Source organism: Eretmochelys imbricata, chromosome 7 (genome assembly GCF_965152235.1).
Source record: "Eretmochelys imbricata isolate rEreImb1 chromosome 7, rEreImb1.hap1, whole genome shotgun sequence".
NCBI lineage: Eukaryota > Metazoa > Chordata > Testudines > Cheloniidae > Eretmochelys > Eretmochelys imbricata.
In genome coordinates, this window is record NC_135578.1 from 70,915,665 (window position 1) to 70,938,958 (window position 23,294).

Consider the following 23,294-nt stretch of genomic DNA (forward strand, 5'->3'; position numbering starts at 1 on the left):
AATTCTCACAAATCATTGTATGAATACGTAGGGTGGCCAGGTGAGCAATTTCTGTGCAAATGTGTTTGTGCACATACACGTTTTTGTATATTCATAGTTGTCTGTGTTCACACAATAAAAGCTTCTCATGGCTATGTTAGGAGACTTACCATTAGCACTATTGATGAAAAAGAGTTTTGCCCTATAATTCAGTACAGTTTAAGCTTTAGGGATGTGCAAAATGTATTATATTGTTTTTAGGACTGTTAACAAGTATTATATAGTTTTTAGAACTGTTAGCAAGTTGTCACTGAACTGTTGTCAGTACCTAAAGAAATCAAGTGATGTACACATAAGTCTGCAACTTCTAGCCTGACCTATAGCAACAATTGGGCAGCTAATGTAAATAATGTTCTGCAAATATTTGATGGAATTTGTTTATGAATTTGCTTTTTCCTGTGTTCATATTCATTTTTTGTGTACATTCCATAAAGATTTGATCAATCAACTTTTACTGGCAAAAATGTTCTAGGAAACAAAATTTCACATGGTTAAATTTTCGTATGTAGGTCTTCGCGTGGAAAATCCTGCATTCTCACCCAATCAGAAAAGAGAAAAAATACTATGTAACTTATGAGATCACTCACTACTAAGTGAGACAGCCCCCATTTCAAATATCTGAGATCAGTTTGGAGAATAAAATATTCCACAAAGAGCTAAAAAAAAAGAATAACAAATTTGTGGACAAAGTAATATGCTTGTGGATTTCCACAGGCAGTAAAAGTAGAGGTTTCAGTCCACTGTGTATTATCCAGTCAGCTACACCTTTTCAGACTCCCTCCTCAGAATCCAAGCACAGATTGTTGATTGTTTTGTGGTGTTGTAAGGTGAATAAATTTTCACAAAGGAGGAGGCTGAGATCATAAAACTCATTTCTCAGAGAATAAATTTCAAGAGCTAATCCCCAGTCTTTAGAATCAAAAGTATAGTACTTCAATCCACACAACACTCTTTTAAAAAAAATGTTTCTCTAGAGTTCTAAACAGCTGAGGAAAAATACATTTAAAGAGGTCATTGAAAACCCCTTACTATCACAACATGTTATTGATCTTTCGAATTAAAAAGTTAAAACTGTGGCAGAGTCTGGGATGCAGAACAATATAAGATGTTTGTGAAGAACGGGGACAGAGTTCTTGAAGAGAAAATAAGACAGATGACTTTAGGAGGCAACATCTGTTTTATTTTAGGGAGAAAAAGTTGATTTGATAGTAGAGCATATGGGGAGTCTGTCCAAGATACTTAGTCCAGGTGGGGGCTGCTTAGGAAGGAAGTGTGGCCCTAGCAACAAATAAAGATCACATTGTGTACAGAATGAAGCCCACTTTTAATGCAAGTACTGTGAAAGGAAGAACAAACACATCAGCAGTTGACTGGATTGCAAAAGAGACTGGGTTTATGCATGTAATCAAAGGTAATCATTCTTACAAATATATGCACACACAAAAACTATATTAAAGTATAAGAACACAAGAATAGCCATACTGGGTCAGACCAATGATCCATCTAGCCCAGTATTCGGTCTTCCAACCGTGGCCGATGCCAGATACTTGAGAGGGAATGAACTGCCCTGTTACCTAGTCCCAGCTTCTGACTGTCAGAGGATTAGGGACACCTGGAACATGGGATTGTGTTTCTGACTGTCTTGGCTAATAGCCATTGATGGACCTATTCTCCATGAATTTATGTAATTCTTTTTCAAAACCAGTTATAATTTTGGCCTTCACAATATTCCCTGACAATAAGGTTCCACAGGTTGACTGTGCATTGTGTGAAGTAGTACTTCCTTCTGTTTGTTTTAAACCTGCTGCCTATTAATTTCATTGGGTGTCCCCTGGTTCTTCCTGTGATGCCCTTCCCCCCCCCATGGGTGCAAGCTGGAACTGGGGTACCACTGAGCCCTCTGTCTCAGAAGACTGGGATCCCTCTAACACTGTTTTGCCTTGACAAGCTGCAGACTGCTCCTGGTCCTGCACTCACACAAATCTTTATGGAGGCAGGGACACACCCAGCTGCAGTCACATGAAGGCTCCTCCACAGCCTAGGATCCAGAGCGTACTGTCTTGCCATGGTAAAAAGCCTGATCAATATAAGTTTATTACTGAGTCCGCTCATCCCTCAAAATCCCAAAACAGTGCACCAGTTTTTGTTCCTGAGCAGATTCCCCAAGCAATTCTAACAAAACACACTACAGAAAGAGAGATTTTAAGTGATTATAAGTAGTGAGCCTACAGATCAAAGCAGATTACCTAAGAAATAAACAAAAACACAATCTGTGCTTTAGATACTAGATAGGATTTGAATCAAGCAGTGCCTCAGCCTGTTAGCTAGTATAAGCAGGTTACTGCTTTTGCATACACAGGCAGGAATTCTTCTGTCTTGCCTGGTACCCCCCTTCTCCCAGTTCAGGCTTTGTTTCTCAGGTGTTGTAGGGGGAGTAAGGCCAACTGATGATGTCACTTCTCCTTTTATATCTTCTTCCAGCTTTCTGGAAAAATCTTTTGCTGTGACATGAGTCAAACAGTCTCCATTTTGTACATGCTATCTCTGAGAGGTTTCCATTGTACACAGTTCCTGGGGTAATCCTTGTGAGTGTTTTGTATTCTCCTCAACGTTGTTTGGTCTTTTTAGTATTGTACCTGAAAGGCTGTTCACAGCATGTTTCAGTGGCACATATATAGCAAAACTTCCTATACAATGATAGCACAGAAAATTAACAAGATATTAATGTTCAACAGATTAAGACTTTTAAAATTATATCTCACAAGGCATACTTTGTACAAGATGCATTATAATTATATTATAACCATATCATAATTGTAGCATTATAGTGACTATGGGGTGCAGAGTATCACATTTGTGTTATGGGGAGGGAATGAATCACACTCTTAGGCACTTTCTCCACATCATATCCACTTTCATATGCACTTTCTCCATCTCTATCCTATCCCCCTTTAGTCTCTTTTCTAAGATGAACAGTCCCAGTCTTTTTAATCTCTCCTTCTATGGAAGCTGTTCCATACCCCTAATCATTTTTGTTGCCCTTCTCTGTACCGTTTCCAATTCTAATATACTTTTTTTTTTTTGAGATGGGTGACTGCATGCAGTATTCAAGGTGTGGGCGTACCATAGATTTATATAGCGGCATTATGATATTTCCTGACTTATTTTTTACTCCTTTCCTAATGGTTCCCAATATTCTATTAGATCTTTTGACTGCTATTGCACATTAAGCAGCTGTTTTCAGGGAACTATCCACAATGACTTCAAGATCTCTTTCTTGAGTTGTGACAGCTGGTTTAGACTCCATCACTGTGCATGTATAGCAGGTATTATGTTTTCCAATGTGCACTGCTTTGCATTTAAAAACACTGAATTTCATGTGCCATTTTCTTGCCCAGTCACCAACTTTTGTGAGATTCCTTTATAACTTTTTGCAGACAACTTTGGACTTAACTAAGTTGAGTAACTTTTTTATTGTCTGCAAACTTTGCCACCTCATTTTTAACCCCTTTTTCCAGATAATTTATGAATATGTTGAACAGCAGAGGTCCCAGTACAGATCCTTGGGGGACCACTCTGTTTACTCTCTGCACTGTGAAAACTGACCATTTATTCCTACCCTTTGTTTCCTAGCTTTTAACCAGTTACTGATCCATGAGAGGACCTTCCCTCTTATTCCATGACTGCTTCCTTTACTTAAAAGCCTTTGGTGAGGGACGTTGTCAAAGGCTTTCTGAAAATCCAAGTACACTATATCTTCTAGATCACCCATATACACATGCTTGTTGATTCCCTCAAAGAATTCTAATAGATTGGTGAGGCATGATTTACCTTTACAAAAACCATGTTTAGTCTTCTCCAACGTATTGTATTCATGGTCTGGTTCTGACATTAGGTTTATTGGTCTATAATTGTGAGGTTGTCTTTGGAGCTTTTTTAAAAAATTGGGATTACGTTAGCTATCCTCCAAACATCTGATAGAGAGGCCAACTGAAATGATAGGTTACGTACCACAGTCAGTACTTCTGCAATTTCATGTTCCTTCAGAACTCTTGAGTGAATGCAATCTAATCTTAGTGACTTATGACCATTTAATTTATCAATTTGTTCCAAGAACACCTCTAATGACACCTCAATCTGCAAAAGTTCCTTAGATGTGTCACCTAAAAAAATGGATTGGGTGTGGGAATCTCCCTCCAATACTCTGCAGTAAAGACTGATGCAGTTAACACATACAGCTTCCCTGCAGTGGACTTGTCTTCCTTATATGCTCCTTTATCACATTGATTGTTCAGTGGCCCCACTGATTGTTTGCAGGCTTCCTGCTTCTGATGTATTTTTTAAAAAATACTGTTAGTTTTTGTGCCTTTTATTAGTTGGTCTTCATAATTTTTTTGGCCTGCCTAATTATACTTTTACACTTGACTTGCCAGAGTTTTTGCTCCTTTCTATTTTTCTCAGGAGAATTTTCCAGTTCTTAAAGGATGCTTTTTTACCTCTTACTGCCTCTTTTACTTATCTGTTTAGCCATGGTGGCATTTTTGGTCTTCTTGCTGCTGCTGCTGCTGTTTCTTCTTGTTTATTTATTTAGGATATATATTTAGTTATGATGTTTTTTTTTAAATGTCATGCAGCTTGCAGGCATTTCACTTTTGTTCATTTTAATTTCTGTTTAATTACCTTTCTCATTTTTGTATAGTTTGCCTATTTGAAGTTAAATGCTACTGTGGTGGGTTTCTTTGGTATTTCCCCCTCTACAAGGATGTTCAATTTAATTACATTATTGTTGCTCTTGGGTTCCAAGACTAGCTGCTTCAAGAAGCATTTGTTAATGCTAGAAACTTTATCTTTGCATCCCGTCCTGAGGTGACATATACCAAGTCAATATGGTTGTCCAGGTTCCTTCGCCACTCTGAACTCTAGAGTACAGACGTGGGGACCTGCATGAAAACTCCTAAGCTTACTTTTACCAGCTTAGGTTAAAACTTACCCAAGGTACAAACTATTTTACCCTTTGTCCTTGGACTTCCACTGCCACCACCAAACTTTATCTGGGTTCCTGAGAAAACGTCGTTTGGAAACGTCTTTTCCCCCCAAATCCTCCCAACCCTTGCACCCCACTTCCTGGGGAAGGTTTGGTAAAAATCCTCACCAATTTGCATAGGTGACCACAGACCCAAACCCTTAGATCTTAAGAACGATGAAAAAGCATTCAGTTTTCTTACAAGAAGACTTTTAAAAGAAGTAAAAAAGAATCACCTCTGTAAAATCAGGATGGTAAATACCTTACAGGGTAATTAGATTCAAAACATAGAGAATCCCTCTAGGCAAAACCTTAAGTTACAAAAAAGACACACAGACAGGAATAGTCATTCTATTCAGCACAGCTATTTTCTCAGCCATTTAAAGAAATCATAATCTAATGCATCTCTAGCTAGATTACTTACTAAGTTCTAAGACTCCATTCCTGTTCTGTCCCCGGCAAAAGCATCACACAGACAGACACAGACCCTTTGTTTTTCTCCCTCCTCCCAGCTTTTGAAAGTATCTTGTCTCCTCATTGGTCATTTTGGTCAGGTGCCAGCGAGTTAGCTTCTTAACCCTTTACAGGTGAAAGGATTTTTCCTCTGGCCAGGAGGGATTTTAAAGGTGGTTACCCTTCCCTTTATATTTATGACAATGGTGACAATTGAAATCATAGAATCATAGTATATCAGGGTTGGAAGGGACCTCAGGAGGTCATCTAGTCCAACCCCCTGCTCAAAGCAGGACCATTCCCCAATTAAATCATCCCAGCCAGGGCTTTGTCAAGCCGGACCTTAAAAAGTTCTAAGGAAGGAGATTCCTAATATCCAACCTAAACCTCCCCCACTGCAACTTGAGACCATTACTCCTTGTCCTGTCATCTTCTACCACTGAGAATAGTCTAGAACCATCCTCTTTGGAACCACCTCTCAGGTAGCTGAAAGCAGCTATCAAATCCCCCCTCATTCTTCTCTTCTGCAGACTAAACAATCCCAGTTCCCTCAGTCATGTGTTCCAGACCCCTAATCATTTTTGTTGCCCTTCGCTGGACTCTCTCCAATTTATCCACATCCTTCTTGTAGTGTGGGGCCCAAAACTGGACACAGTACTCCAGATGAGGCCTCACCAATGTTGAATAGAGGGGAACGATCACGTCCCTCGATCTGCTGGCTATGCCCCTACTTATACATCCCAAAATGCCATTGGCCTTCTTGGTAACAAGGGCACACTGCTGACTCATATCCAGCTTCTCGTCCATTATTATTGGGTTTTCTGTAGCCTCTCTAATCTCCTTGACCCTTTCGCAATCACCATCACCATCCTGGTCAGGTGGTTGGTAGTACATTTGTATTGCTATACTCTTATTATTCAAGCATGGAATTTCTACCAATAGAGATTCTTTGGTACTGTTTGATTCATTTAAGATTTTTACTATGTTTGACTCTATGCTTTATCATTAAGATTATGCCACAGACTAATAGATAATAAAGGAAATGCACAGATGACATACTGCAAAAAGAAGAATAGCTGGAAAACAAACAAGTCAGTGATGCTATGCACCTTTGTAACCAGTTAATGATAGAAATAGGTTATGATTCTGGCTTAATCGTGTGTTTCCTTACTTCTGCATTAGCAGCAACTGAATTCAACTCTAACATAAAATATCTTTATGTGGATTCCAGATCCCTTATGATTCCTGCAGTAAATGGAAACAATTCCTAGCTCCATTAAAATATAAAAATAATTTTCAGAAGGTGGCACTTTTCTGAAATAGGTAAAACGTATTTAAAAATTACTCAAATTTTGTGCAACCTTATCACAATAAAAAAAGAAAGTACAACTGATTGTTACTAAAAATGTACAGTGCAGGTTGATAAAGCTGTGGTAGATATGCCTAAAATTTAAGGTCCAGATCCACAGCTGTTGATCTGACACTAAGTACCAGGATGATAATGATGGGGAATAGAAGGACATCTGACCAAATACAAGAGAATTACCAATGTACCTTTCATTTATTTCTATTCTTCCAGGAGAGACTGACATTTAAACATGGAATAAACAGCCAAGTAAGAATTACAGCATTATATTTCCATGGAGAACTACTGCTGACATCACAAATGACCTCAGCAAAATTATAATACCACAGTCCATGTATTATTAATTCTGCAATCTTTACTTTATACATATTTATGTTGGGGGCTCTGGTAATTTTTACCGTACTCTTGTTCTTGTCCCCAGAAGTCTCTCTTCATGCTGCAGCCCAGGACAAAGAAGTGGAATGCTACACAAGAATGCCTTTCGGAGGACTCCACCCTTACCTCGGGGTAGGTTCAATGGAATTACAGGACCAGCATATCAACAGCTAGAAGAGTCAAGGATCACAGATCAGGACACAATGCCTTGTCAAGGGTATGTAATAAAAACAACTGAAGCAAACAAGTACATTATCAGCTGCAAAATAAAATAAATAAAAATCCCTTATCTGGAAAATCTGCTTTGCTATTACAGTACTTGCTAGTTTTGAGACAATTATGCATCCAATGTATAATGTTAAAAGCAAAAATACATTTTCAACATATTGGCCTTTGAGGATATTATATTTTTATTTGGATGGCTGCTTTTTATTTTAATCCCTTCAAAGTCTGAAGAAGAAATGATCAGCACAGACTGCAAGTGATTGCCTGCTTGGCATCTTTTACAGATATTGTTTTTCTCATTTACTGATATCATGATCTGTAATTCTAGTGAGTAGTACACAGCATTGTCTTCACCATCAGTACTGGACAAATATGGGAAAACAAATAGTGCAAAGCTCACATTTTGTTTACAATTACAAAATATGCTACCTTAAATACATTTGGAGTAGACATAAGATGACCTTGTCAGTTGCCTTTTCCCTTTAAAATGCACAAAAAAAGTTGTGGAGTTATTTTTCTTTTTCAACTCATCTTCAGTAAAAGATACAGCAATTGAATGCAAGTGCCACTTACTCTTTAGGCTTGACTTTCAGAAGTGCAGCTTCCTTTGAAGTCAGTTGTTGTTGCAGCCGCTGAGCGCCTCTGAAAGCCAATCCCATAATATTTAAATATTCCACAGTTTTCCAAAAGAGCCTCCAGATCTTATACAAATATAATTCTTGTTGAATGAGGAGGAAATGTCTGGGATGTAATGGGTCTGGCACTTATTTCACATAAACTGTTAGAAATCAAGATTAATTGCACTGAAATCAATGGAGTTACACTGATATAAAATGGGCATAAGTTAGAATGGAATCAGCCTCCAATATTTCTGAATTGACTATGTGCAACACCTGAAATAAATAAAATAAACTGAAGAGACAAGATGGGCTTGTGTATGTGTTTTTAGTTTTGAAGGTCAGAAGCAACCATTGTGCCCTTCTGCTTTTACCTCCTGGATAACACAGACCACAGCTGTTTATTGGAATATATATATATATATATATATATATATATGTTTTTTATACAGTGCTTTTCACCCCCAAAAGATTCCTGAACACTTGACAGACTGCATTATGTATATGTAGTACTATGGACTTACCTTTGGGTTGGAGGCTACCATCTTAGTGGCATATGGTATACTGCATAGCAGGAGGGGAAGATGATATTTTAAACATGGACACTTGGGCAAGCCACAGCTCTAATAAAAGCCTGTATCAAATCTTTAATATCACGGCAGATCATAGAGAAACCTAGTCTGAGCCACATTCAGATAATTGTATCACTAAGGGCTATTGAGAACAGTCAAACAGATTTATTTTAATTGTCTTTTGGGTTTTATTATTTTAATTTATTTTTTACCTAAGTCATTACAATAATCTCTTTAAATTACTTAAGGGATTCATTGGTTAAGAAATACAATATCCATTGTGAGGCAGTTTTATTGTACTTCTTTAAAGTATGGCATATTTAAGGAGAATCAGTTGCCATAATTTATCAGGGCTTTCAGAGAGTGTTTGACAAGGTTCCTCATTAGAGTCTGCCAAAGAAATTAAGTTGTCATGGGAAAAGTATTGTCATGGTTCAAAAAAAGGGGGGCTAAAACAGGAAGCAAAGTGTAGGAATAAATAGTCAATTTTCATCATGACAAAAGTTTAACAGCAGGGTGCACTGAGGTTCCATACCAGTGAAGCTTCAATATATTTATTAGAGTCCCGTAAAGGGGAATGAGTAGTGAAGTAACAAAAGTTAGAGATGACACAAAGTTCTTTAGGTTAGTCAAGTTCTCGATGACTGAGCGACTTCAGAAGGAATTAGCCAAGCTAGATGAACTGGCAACACAATGGCAGATAAAGTACAGTGATGATAAATGCAAAGTAATAAAATTGGCATTGTGGACAGCTTAATGTGCTACTTGCTAGTCAAAAAAGCAAACATGAATGATGTTAGGATGCATAAGGAACAGTGTGGAGAATAATACAGAAATTATTATAAAGATAATATATAAATCAGTGGTTGGGCCTCTTCTGTAATGTGCGAACAGTACTGGTCAACGCATCTCAAAATAATATTTCAGAATTAGAGAGGTTCAAAAGACAGATGATGAAACTGATTATGGATATAGAAAATCTCTCATATGAAGAGACACTGAAAAGACTGTGCTTGTCTGCCTTAGAAAGAAGACAAATAAATGGGGGCATGATAGAAGTATGTAAAATAATGATAGTTTAGAGAAGGTAGGTTGGGAGATTCTGCTCTACCTGTCTCATTACTCAAGAATGAGGGGACATTCAATAAAATTAAAAGGTGTCAACTTCAAAAATGATAAAAAAAAATATGAGATTTTTTTTTCAAACAATGCATATTTAGACCATAGAACTCATTGTCATAAGGTATTACTGAGGCCAAGAACTTAGCAAGATTCAGAAAAGGGATTGGATAGTTAGATGGATGACACAGATATATAGATTTATAATAGTCAATGCTAACAACTTTGGAAGGATGTGAAATCACATGGTCCAGGATATAAACAAATCTCTGATTATGAGGATGAGATCTTCCTGGGGGAAGATTATCACACATCTGTCTACTGCAGGAAATCCTACACCTTCTCTGAAGCAGTTGGTGCTGGCCATTGCAGAGACGTGATACTGAACTAGATGGAACTCAGGTTTGATCTAATCTGGCAATTCCTATGTTTCGATAAAAAAAAATGGAGATATGTGGGTGACATTTGCAGGTTTTTGTTATGTATTTTGATACTTTACTGTTTTCCATTGACTACTGTTGGGTACTGCATGTGAGTTTGAGAAAGTCTATGGGGAGCATTAATTTACCTCAGTAGCCTTTGGTTCAGGCCAGGTACCATGTTTCTTCCAGCTGTTGTGTGGTGACTATTGTTGTCAGCAAAACATGAACAGCCTCTCAATGTGCCGGTAGTAGCTCTGGCTTTTAAGTGCATGCACATGCTAGAATGCTAGGACAAAGCTTCCCAGACAAGCATAGCTGGACCCATGGACACAGTCACAGGGGCAGTCTTAGCCAAACAGTAGCCAAAATTTGCACGGGAAAATGACAGCAGGATGAAATCTTTTCATAGACAGACGATTCTGAAATCCCATGGTGCAAGTTTCAGAAGGTTCAGTTACTGAAGGTCTGAACAGCAAAGTCCCAGACCTTAGGTTTCTCTTCTCTTGAGGTGATTTAATCCCAACTACATGAATATAAATGCCACTGTCAGAGCAAATCACTGGGGCAGTCACAAAAAGCACAGATTGACAGAGGGAGGTTGTTTAGATAGCCTGCAGGAGATAAGCAGTGACTCTGAAGCATGAACACACTGGTCAGTTTAGCAGGTAGACCAGTAAGTTGTGTCCCCCTTCACTGGGCTAAATAGTTTCTTGTTGAAGTAAATAAAGACAAATAGGTTTAAAGTTAAGGCTCTCATATAGACAGAGATCCAGATGCTTACACAACACACAGTCAAATTTCAAATAGTGCTGGGGTTCTCACGATATGGTGGCCTTAAAAGGACAATTTAAGTACAGGTTGTTTATTGCATGATGAGAACAAAGCCCCCCAGACACTCAGAACAGAGATTTTTCTATTTTGCAGAGTCTTTGAAAAGCAACACCATGCTAAATCAGAAACTGCTATTAGAGCAGGGCAAAGGCAAAAGGGGGCAGAGGGTCACACAATGCACAATCCCCACCTCAAATAATCTGATATGAGTCAATAGCACGTCAAATCTCATTATAAATGTATTTAAATAAGCTCTCTGAGCATTCAAATTTTGTTACAAATTAATGAAAATCCATCACTAGATTTTGGGAGATGCAGCCCACATTTAAGACAAATTCATATCCTTAGCAGGGCAAGAGTAACTAGGAGACCAAAAAAAAAAACGTGCACTAGTAGAAGTAATTGTCTTAGAAGGCTGTACCATTTTAAACATGTTGCAATACATGAATTACTCTGCCTTTCACCATGTAAACAACTTCAGAGCCACCCAGCTGTATTAATTATTTTATTTGCTCCATGCAATACCTCAAACAAAAAGTCAGGTGAATCTGACCAACTCCGATCCTGGTGAGTTCATGTCACCTCTATCTCTGGGCATCCTCAGGCAACAGAAGGCTTTTCTTTTACTGAGGGCTATCAACCAGAAAGAAATAAAGAAATCCATAATCACCCAGGTGTACATATGAACAACTGAAATTCCAGTAAAGTAGCATTTAATGACCATTCTCATAAGGACAAATTCAAAAGTTGTAACTAAGCACAAATGTTCAATGGACTCCAAAGGGCGATCAATTTTCTGGTTTGAGGCACTACAAATAATGGTACGAATAGTACCAATGACAGTCTATCTCTTGTTGCCCAACTTAACAAGAATACATATATGTCCTCTGTGGTGCAGGGAAGAATTGTCAATGCACTTTGATAAAAATAATCTAGCAATGCATTAAAAAAAGTCTTCATTTCAAGGCAGGTTTCAGAGCAGTAGCCGTGTTAGTCTGTATCAGCAAAAACAACAAGGAGTCCTTATGGCACCATAGAGACTAACACATTTATTTGGGCATAAGCTTTCGTGGGCTAGAACCCACGAAAGCTTATGCCCAAATAAATTTGTTGGTCTCTACGGTGCCACAAGGCCTCCTCATTATTTCAAAGCAGGTGTTCCTTCAACCTTGTAATCCCAAAGATAATTCCTTTATTACTCCTGCTTCCTTTCCTGTGCCCAAAATGTATGGTACAGTCTACTCTTAAAGCATCAAAACAGATAAAACTATAGGTCCCCCTTTGAAGCCCACCACTCTTCTTAACCCACTTCAGTTAATAGGTGAATTTCCTGTGACACTTTATGAATTCCTACCACATTCTCACTATTCAGTACAAATGTAGGGTTAGATTTTGATCTCCCTTACATGGTTGTAAATCTGGAGTAACTCAGTGAAAAAAAACGTTCTGATAATTTTTCACTGAAAATGTGGATGCAATTGATATGTTGTTGCTAAATTTTTTGATTTTGTCAAATCATTTTTGTCAGAAAATGCTGATTTGACAAAACCAAAGAATTTTGCAATAAATTTATTGATCAACTCTCTGTTAAAGCAACTTAGCTAGCGATGTGATAGATTCTCTGTCACTAGGCAACTTTTAATCAAAATTGGCTGTCTTTCTAAAATATATGCTGTTGTCTAATTCATCCAGAAGTTAGTGGCCTTGACACAAAAATTAGTGGGTGAACTCTATAGACTGTTTTATGTGAGAATTCAGACTAGAAAGATTATCACAGAGGGCTGCTCTGGCCTTAAAATCTTTTGAGTCAGTGGAAAACTCCTTGGGTATCTTTCAGGCCACGGAGCTGAGGGGGCCACTTGGGCCATAGCCCAACCACTTTTTGTCTGAGTAGCACAGGGTCACAACATAACTCACTCAAATTTGGCATGACCTCCCCTCTGTCATGACAGAAGGATGGCCAGGCCAAACCTGAGTGGTGCTCTGACCATGTGAGCCTGATTCCAATACCACTCACTCAAATTTGAAAGAAGTGGGAGTAAGAGCTTATGGACCAAGGGAATCAGGCTGCTAGGGGGCAGGAGGAGGTAGCCCTGAGAGAGGAAGAGGAGGATCAGCAGTGGGGAGGCAAACCAACCCCTCCCCGCCCCTTTAAGCAGCCTCTGGGGTCTCTGGCACATGTCTTATGACTGAGACCAGGTAAGAAAGACCAGATTTTCACTAGCGCTACTGTGTGTTCCACTTATTATTTAAGGCAGAGTCAGTTTACTACCTATATACGTGTGTGGTTCAAGTGTTGAATTCTATCATGAAACCCAGATACCATAGGAGTGAGTGCTTAAGAATTCCTTGTATTGAATAAAGAAAAGGAGTACTTGTGACATAGCTATTACCAGCAGGAGAGTGGGGTGGGGGAGAGAAAACCTTTTGTAGTGATAAACACCCATTTTTTCATGGTCTGTGCGTATAAAAACATCTTCTGTATTTTCCACAGTATGCGTCCGATGAAGTGAGCTGTAGCTCACGAAAGCTCATGCTCAAATAAATTGGTTAGTCTCTAAGGTGCCACAAGTACTCCTTTTCTTTTTGCGAATACAGACTAACACGGCTGTTACTCTGAAACTTGTATTGAATAATCAGCTAGTACCAGCGTGTCAGGGTTCCTTCCCCACTCTGAACTCTAGAGTACAGATGTGAGGGCCTGCATGAAAGACCCCCTAAGCTTATTCTTACCAGCTTAGGTTAAAAACTTCCCAAAGGTACAAACTTTGCCTTGGCCTTGAACAGTATGCTGCCACCACCAAGCGTTTTAAACAAAGAACAGGCAAAGAGACCACTTGCAGACGTCTTCCCCCAAAATATCCTCCCAAGCCCTCCACCCCCTTTCCTGGGGAAGGCTTGATAATAATCCTCACCAATTTGTACAGGTGAACACAGACCCAAACCCTTGGATCTTAAGAACAATGAAAAATCAATCCTGTTCTTAAAAGAAGAATTTTAATTAAAGAAAAGGTAAAAGAATCATCTCTGTAAAATCAGGATGGAAAATACTTTACAGGGTATTATGTATACAGGGTATTCAGATCATTCCCTTTTTGAAGGGGAAGAGCAGTTTTACGTTTTAATCTTGAAAGCTAATTTGATACCAGAATTCTTAAAAGAGAGTCCTTAAAAAGGAGTTGCAATAATGGTTCAGTGTTAGGTGTGATGATACATGTGTTTCTTTGATTTCCTTTCTATTATACAGTTTCGTTTGTGAATCTGATTTTATTAAAATGAAGTCTTCAAAAAATAACGTACCAGGTCTTTGCAAAGCATGGTGCAGTCTACTGATGGGTTGATCTGTTTGGTTGAAAAAAGTGGGGTTGTTGTTTTTTTGGAGCAAAACCATACAAAAGGTTTACGTTTTAAAAAATGACATTTTTTGCATGATGTGTTTTGATTTTTTAGTGTTTTGTTTTGTTTTATTTTTAAATCTCTTGTTCTCTGGAGTTTCAGCCTGGACCAAACACAAAGCGACAGAAACCCATTTCTGATCCCAAAAAAAGATACCAGAAATCTCACAGTATGGCTATTCCCTTGAGATTTCCAGTCCAATTGACTGTAGCTCTCACAAGGAAGTCAATTTCTGCAAAAATGTTTAAGTCCCCCCCCCCCCCCAGTTTTTCCAGATAAATATCTGAACTTTTGATTGCATAGCCAAACCTACAATGTACTCTGCATCTTCTGGGGCTCATTCATCAGCAGTTCTGACTACAGGTTAGACAGAAATTGCACATTCATCTTTGGCAAAGGAGAGCTTTTATAATTATTTATTCTGGGCTACACAAATGTACTCCATCTTCTGAATTTTCTTCTCTTTTCTTGCTTGGGGGAAAGTGTTGGCTGCTTTCAAGAAATGCCAGGTTTCATGGTTTGAAATAGGGCCTGACAGTTTAGAGTTTGTTGAGCAGAGTTAATATCGGTTGATTAATTAGTGCACCCAGCTAATTAAATAGTAGAGAAACCTGTTCTAAATTAGATCCGTAAACAAACAAAGCATCTCCGGGCCATTCACATCCCCAGAGACTGACTGTGGTCTGAGGGTGACAGTTTATTTTTGATTAAGTGGCCAGCATTTTGACTGCAGGTTATTTAGGTGACAGCTGTTTACCTTTCAGGATATTAACTTTTACGAGATGTATGGAGTCCTGCTGTGTGTCTGTGTATGTGTGTAAATATGCATGCACACAAACACACATCAGGTTTGTGTGTGTGTATATTATATATATTATAACACAAACCTGATGTGCACACACACACACACACACAAACACATGCACACACAAGGCAGCATTTCTCTCTGTGTGTGTATATATATATACATACATATACATACATATACATATATATATATATCATTTCTCTGTATTTTTATATATATGATGCCTTGTGTGTGCATATTTATAATGCCAAATCCAAAGACCACTAAAGTCAATGGAAATATTCTCCTTCATCTCCCCGGGTTTTGGCTCAAATCCATACTTCGAAGATCTAGAGTTAGTTTGCTATAAAGTTATTTGTACTGTGCTGAGATAACCCATTTCAAATGTAGTTCTGCCCAACTTATTTTGTCCATCTTAAAATGTGTCAGGATTTGGAGAGGGTAGCATACCATGTTTTGTTCAATTTTATTCTCACTCAGCACCCTGAGAATTACACAAATAAAACACGTAATTATTTTTACTTATTCTAAATGTTTATTAGTTTCTTCTTTTGTCTCTGTTTAAGCAAAGGAGGTGAGGAGAGGAAGGGAGTTGCATTCCAGAAGGACAAAAAAAGGAAATGTAAAATGAGTTTATTTAGGAAGAAAATAATTATTTTCTTTAAGGAAAAGTTGTTTAAAATGTATTTGTTCTGTATCTTTATAATAATGCCCCATTTTCTGTGATCGCTCTGGGTCTAGTTCTGCTCCCAATTAAATCAGTAAAATTCTGTTTGCTGTTTCAAGAGCAGGATCCAGCCCCTACACAAATGAAAGTTGAGCCTCACTTGTTCAAATCTGATTTCCCTGCTATTTCCCTTCATCTGCTCACCCACAAATTGAATGCTTTAGTCCAGCTTTGATCCTTGATTGAAAACCACATGGACACAAGGATGGAAATGCACAATTCCCAGTGCAGGATTAGGACATCTGATTGTATTTAAGGAGGATTCACGGGAATGTGCTGAGCATTAAACAGGTTTGCCGTTTTGGGGTTCGAAATATCATGACCTGAGTCCATATTATGGACTTGGCAAATTTTAACATTTTCATATCAATATCTGAGTTCATACTTGCTTATGCTAGTGTATCATCACTAGACATGTGAAATTCGTTAAAAGAATTCACTCGCTTCATTTGCAGGGTGCAGCCCAGAAAGTATATTTAGGGGCTGAATTATCAATACAAATGTATAACGCAACTGATGAGACCACTCCGGCTATAGTGATTTGAAAATTATTATATAAACAAATGCAAAGGAAGCAAGAGTGGGCACAAGCCAACAGGTCTGCACTATTTTGTTTTTATTTTATTTATTTATTTAAGATATCCTCTCTACAGATGTATTTCTTTGATCCATATTTAATATTGATTCTTTGAAATGTGCTCTACGAGTGATTTTTGATAAATGGACTTGGAAGATGTCTAATTTCATTCTGTTTTTGCGTGTTTCTTCATCATTTGCCCAAAAGTTGTTTTGCAACTTTCTTTAATACTTCCACTGTGAAACACAAGAGATATCACATCTCTTCAAGCAGCATCAGAGTTTGGTCCTTTCTCCCATAATTCCCTGGGCATACACAAGGTATCTCAAAAGGCCTTTCAACCCAGAATGCACTGCTGCTGGGAGTAGGGCAGGAACCTTTGATACAGACCAGAAAGCACTATTGCTAAATCAATTCGATGTGGTATTAGTGTAAAGAAAGGGTAGAATTGCAGGTCCACTGAACATAACACGTGCCAAAGGTGGATATGCTGAATTGTATGTACAACTATCTATGTGCAATAATCAAGTCGACTACAATCAATGGAACACTAGTGAACATGTGCTATGTAAGGAATCTGTTCTTCTTCTTTATTAGTTCTCTATCTACCCATACCAAATGATGTACGTAAGCCCAAGTGACATGAATTAGTTAAGTACAGGGATTAGTCCTCTTCAAGTCAAGATGGCAACTTTTTTACTTAAGTACCCAGCTGAATCTGAACCTTGAAGTGGAAACTCAGAAACCTAGTAAGATTAAATTACATTAGGGCCAAATCTTGCTTTCCTTGCTCTTGTGTAAAGCATGTAAGATTTAGCCTTTATCTTGTCTAGTTAAATAGTGATGTGATAATGTGACAAATGAAAATGAACTTTCAATAAAGGTGTGGGGCCTGAATCTGATCTCACTTTCACTGATTTCACTTTAGTTACTCTTGATTTGCCATGCTGTAACTGAGATCAGAATCAAACCCGTAGTCCCTGATAACCATGGCTAATAGGAATATTAACTGATTGTACAAGCAGATTTGTATTAATGTTTCTTATTAAAAAGGGAGCTGCTGACTTTTGGCATGTTGCTAAGTTTCCAAAGTGATTCAAAATGCACATATTTTCAGTGATGTTTTTGAAGTATTTGCTGCAATTGAAGCTATGTTTACTTTGCACTCTACTGGTGGCAGCATATAAGGTATGTATAGCTATATGCCACAGTAAAAAGCAAGCTGTGTCCATGCTGTGGTATGTGGCTACATTTGTCACTGGACGGCTCTGGCAAGGGAGAAGTGACGGGGAAAGGCTCCAGGAACGGGGAGACAGCAGGACACTACACTACTAAAAGTAGCACTACTTAGTTGTGTAGACAGATGTATAGGATAGGGTTCAGTTGTGTCTTTATTCGCCTATGCAGTACCTCGCCCCCTACATTGCTATTTATACCCATGCCAGGGGTGTGTGCAGTGTACATACGCTGCTTACTGCCGTGACGTTTGTGCAGCGTAGATGTACCTTGAAAGTCAGTTTTCGTCAGCGCAACTGTATCCAACTTCTAAACAAAATGGAAATGTTGGTGAAATTAATGCAAATTGATGCAATTTGATGTAATTCCATCAAAATTTGAATTAATGGAGGATCTAGGATGTCTTTTTTTAACGGGAATATTTCCCAGAACCCCACCAGCCTTGTGCCATATATGACCGAAAAAAGGGCCAACTTTAGAACCTTGGGTGCTTGAATAAGTGATCTGATTTTCAGAGGTACTGAGATCCTGTAACTCTCACTGATGTCAATGGGAGTGCAGATCATAAAAACACCTGGGTACAGAGTGTAGGATTGCACTCAGAACACGTTTATTGAAGTTAATTTCTCTGCACATTTCAGAACACTACCAAATTCTAATTCATACCAAAATATCCACGTTTTAAAATATTGATGCTTGAGGAAGGTGGGAATCCGCTTGCCAGATTAGGAATGTAATAATAAAACTACACATTTTATTATAAGGAAATAATAATAAAAATAATAATACTTAGCTCTCAAAGCACTTTACAAAGGGAGGTAAGTAAGATTATCCTAATTTTATACCTGGGGAAACTGAGGCAGATAGGGAAGTAACTTGCCCAAGGTCACCAAGCAGGTCAGTGGCAGAGCTGGGTATAGAAAGGAGCTCTGCTGAATTCCAGTCAAGTTCTCTATCCACTAGACCACCCTGCTAGTGACTATTCCTTGCTTCAGGAAGATACTTTTTCAGCAGATGTTTCCTCTCATGTCTGGCTGTCTCACACAAAATGCAAAAGCTAATTATTTCTTTTATTATTATTTTTAGGTATTCATCCACTGATTTAAAAACTCCTCAGAATACTTCAATAAATATGCAACTGCCTTCACGAGAGACCACCCCATATTTTAATAGTGTGGATCAGAAGGACTTGGTTGGATATTCCGCATCAAGGGCCAACTCAGTTCCCATCATCCCGTCGGTGGGCTTGGATGAAGCCTGCATGCAAATGCAAAATGTTTCTGAAGTAACAGGCATCAAATGGTGCAAAAACTCCTATTCAGCTGAACTTGTCAATGTCAGTGCCCCAGTCAGCAATTGTCTTATAGCAGAACAACAGGAAGTGAAAATATTGCTAGAAACTGTCCAGGAGCAGATTCGAATTCTGACTGATGCAAGGAGGTCAGAGGACTATGAACTGGCAAGCACAGAATCAGAGAACAGTGCAAGTGAAAACACAGCTTTTCTGCCCATGAGTCCCATGGCAAAATCAGAACGAGAGGCAAAATTTGTCTTAAAAAGCAAAACACACAGAGACTCAGCATTGACCAAGTGACTTTGAGGAGAGTGGGGGTGGGGAAATAAAGGATCTCTGCAATGCTTTGCTAAACAGGAAAAGAAGGAAATTAAATACAAATTATTTATATGCATTAATTTAAAAGCATCTACTTAGAAGAAACCAAATAGTCAATCGCCCTCATATCATAGTGGTTTTTAACAAAATATTTTTTTAAGGGAAAGACAAGTTCCAGGAGGGATAAAGCATACATCTAAAGCATTTTTGGTTTGGGGGTGTTTTTTTTGTGGGGGTGGGGGGTATTGTTGTTTTTCTTTTTCAGAGTTGCACATTCAGTTGCAGTTACAGTATGTTTTAAAACTGTCCTGTTTGGCTGTTAGAAGGCTTGGGATATGCATATTTTTCAAAATGGCCAAATTCATTCTTAGACTCTTTGGTTTCAAAGTAGAGCTGTGTTGAACTGTCCACCAGGAATTCATTCTCTGGTGAGCAAGTTCTTCTTGAGTAGCCTCAAATAATACAGCCCCATAATTAGCCATCCATTGTACCAGTAACTTGGTCCCAGATTCATAATTTTAAACCAAACCAACACACATACAAAGTCAATCTTTCCTGTCTAAATTCTGAAGTATGGTTCCAAGCCACCTAAAATCGGAAGCAACTGTAAAACCCTGATTCAGCCAGTTGCTTAAGCATGTGGCTTCCTTTAACTACATGAATAGTCTTAGTGAAGTCAGTGGGATGACCCGTGACCTTTAAATTAGCATCTTGTTAAATCAGGACATAAGAGCAGGAGATGCAATGATCGGGTGTTGCTCAGAACCACTGAGCAGCCCTATCTTGTGACCTGTGCTTTTGAAGTTTGGATTTTCAGTGAGAAAGGAAAAGAAGAAGAAAAAGGTAGCATGTGTGTGTGTTTCTGCCAATGGGAACTTCAAACACATTATTTTGTCACAAAAATCACAGTATTCTGATAACGTTATACTTTGAAGACATTTTTGAGCACTCCAAAAGAATACGTTTAAAATATATTTTTAGTATGGTTTATTCAGAGATCAGTCAGGGAGATACAAGATGATCAATATTCAGCATATATTTGTTCATGCTGTCCTAATTTGTTTCCACATTCAGTTTTTCCAGTCATTTTAATTAAGCATGATTTATGCTTGTGAACGTTTAAGGCCCCTTTTCTGGAGCTGGTTTGGTACGGGTGGGTCCATGCATTTGTAAAAACCTGTCTTGACTTTAATGAGCAAGGGCACATGGGCTCCACCAAATAGATCCATTTGGCGGCTCAAGGTTTTAGAGAAGAAAGATCATTTGCTGATTGCAGTGTCCCAGGCACTTGCTTTCTTACATTTTCTTTTCTGTTTTCTTCTGTATCCACAGCACATGATACGTCACTAATACAGTGGGCTAAATTCAGCAATGACATATGAACTACTATTTTAAAATACAGTCTGTTTAAATTATTTGTTTAAAAAATTAATGAACTATAGTAAATAATTACCAAACAGCCTTCCCTGTTCAATGCTGGAAGACTGGTCGATTTATTAACAAAATCTACAGTATACACAAAATGTATTCAAATACATACTCCTTTTACAGCAAGGTAATTGCTAAAGTTATTAGATGTGCCCCAGAGTTTCCAGTTCACCATTCTCAAGAGTGAGTTTCCAAAATAGAACAATCGATCGGTCTAGTGCTGTTGTATGTTGAGTCGTAATAAAGCAATATTTCAACTTCTGTCTAGTGAACTGAAGAAAAGGTAAAAAAAGCTGAAGGCATATGCCATTTATTTTCCCCCCAGTTAGGGCATTAAGGAAAAATTCGTATTCACATAAGAAGTCTTTTTTCTAAAAAAAGCAAAGTTAATGGAATTGTCTCATTTACACAACTTTCTATGGCTGTAATCTTTGCTGTGTGTTTTCAATAAAAATATATATGAGATCAAATTATGATTTATGCCCCTGAATGGAGCATCATTGCTTTGATTCCCTTCTTCAAATGTTACTTTGATACGGCTGGATTTAAGGAACAAGTTCCCTGAGGGGTGTACCTTACTGTTGATGAAAGCTCCAATCCTGCAATTTGATATGTGTGGGCAGTGCCCTGTTCACTTCAGCAGGGCTCCATGTGGGTGCAGCAGGCTGCCTCCACTCAGTGAATTACAGGATCAGTACCTAAGATACATATTTCAAAATGAAACCTTTTTAAACTAACAGACGTCTGGCCTTATTGCTCCCAAATCCAACTACATCTTGCAATCAGAAAATTCATCCTTTGAAATGTATTGGAAACACACTGCAGGATTTCTGTTGAAGAAAGAGGCAATGCCTTTCTTAAAAGAAAGTGTTAGTTTAACACCCTCAAAAGCAGAAATAGTGGAAGAGCAATGTATTAAAAACTAATGGCGTGTCTGATTGAATAATAGATGAATATCTGAAATGGTGAGAAATCTTCAGCTCATGTTAGAGATGCTATCTTGTACTCAGCAAAGGATATGTGACTGTTATATGTTACCTGTTCTATTCAGTTTCAGCATGTTTGAATAGAGAGACATTAATACTAACCTTATGATAGACTAGTGTATTATTTATTAAGAATATCATTTCAGCACTTATAGAAAGTTCCATTGTTTCAAGAGGAAAAAGTTAAAGAAGATCTAGACAGGTCACTGTAATATGTATTGTATGTTTCTCTAATGTAAGTATTTTCCCCTGACCTGCTATATTTTACAGTGAATGAAACAAAAATTTCTCTGAGTTCTGACACTTTAATTATGTAGGCCGCAGAAAAGACTTCATAAAATTTCACTTACACTACTGAAATACTAGCTCATATTTTTGTTCCATACAATCCCATTGAACCCAAGTTGCTTAGAAGGGATGTAAATCAGTGTAGAATATAGTTCATGCTAACAAAATTACATCTGTTGCTCAGCTGGGAAACCAACTAATAATCCTCCATGGAAGAAGCTCTAAACTCATTGATGTACTCATAAGATAATTGAAATTTACAGCTGACCTGTAAAGATCAAGTTTAGTTAGGTGTGAAAATTCACACGGATTGTTACACTTCACCAAACTGTGAAAATAGCTAATCAAATGGTTTAAAATTGACCAAGGGAAATCAACATCTCTTAAGCATACTACTATTGAACAGAATTATAAAATATGGCTATCGTGCGTCCTAGATTTCTTGCTTCTTAATAGGTTTTCTTCAAAACAACCCAACAACTTCCTCCCTACCCCCTATCAGTACAGGGCTCCCAGAAATCTTAAGTGGGAAATGTGGTGAATATAGACCACACTTTGCTTAAAAGTTATTAACCATTGAAAAACACTTTATAATTCAGTAGAGCTATACTGTGGTATACTAATTCATGTTCAATATTCCCTTCTTGAATAGTCCCATTAAGTTCAATGAGTCTATTCATGGATAAGATAGTATTCAAGGTGAGTAAGGCTATCAGAATCTGGCCCTCAAGTAGGGAAAAATGTTAGATAGGTGGCCAGACTCCCCCCACAACTGCTGTGTATTCATCTAGCTCCATTGAAATCAGTGGAGTGATGGCAATTTACATCAGCTGAGAATCTGGCCCAAAATATCTAAAACAAAATTGAACTTTCCAATACAACACCCAAAAAAGTAATCTCTCATGTGATATAAAGAATTCTGCTTTGATTCATGGAGCTACATTTTTTTTAATGTGGCAATTCTATTTATGCCAATGGGAGTCCTGTGCAAACATCATAGAATCATAGAATATCAGGGTTGGAAGGGACCCCTGAAGGTCATCTAGTCCAACCCCCTGCTCGAAGCAGGACCAATTCATGAATAGAATGTGGTTCACAGTGGTTGACTGAATGGAATGATTAGATTATTGTTAGGGCTGTCGATTAATCGCAGTTAACTCACACGATTAACCAAAAAAAAGTAACTGTGATTAA

At 38.0% G+C, this 23,294-nt stretch overlaps 1 protein-coding gene across 3 annotated transcripts in view; it reads left to right on the forward strand.

Annotated features, from left to right (window-relative positions):
- Positions 1-19,380, forward strand: part of NRG3 (neuregulin 3) — an 877,678-nt gene extending 858,298 nt beyond the window's left edge. For 2 of the 3 annotated variants that reach the window (XM_077822029.1, XM_077822031.1), the window contains exons 8-9: positions 7,303-7,473; positions 18,873-19,380. In XM_077822029.1, the coding sequence (XP_077678155.1) occupies positions 7,303-7,473; positions 18,873-19,380 (679 nt within the window). Of the gene's footprint in view, positions 1-2,373; positions 2,377-7,302; positions 7,474-18,872 lie in introns of all 3 variants that reach the window. The other variant, XM_077822030.1, reaches the window with a different exon arrangement.
- The last annotated feature ends 3,914 nt before the right edge of the window (positions 19,381-23,294 follow it).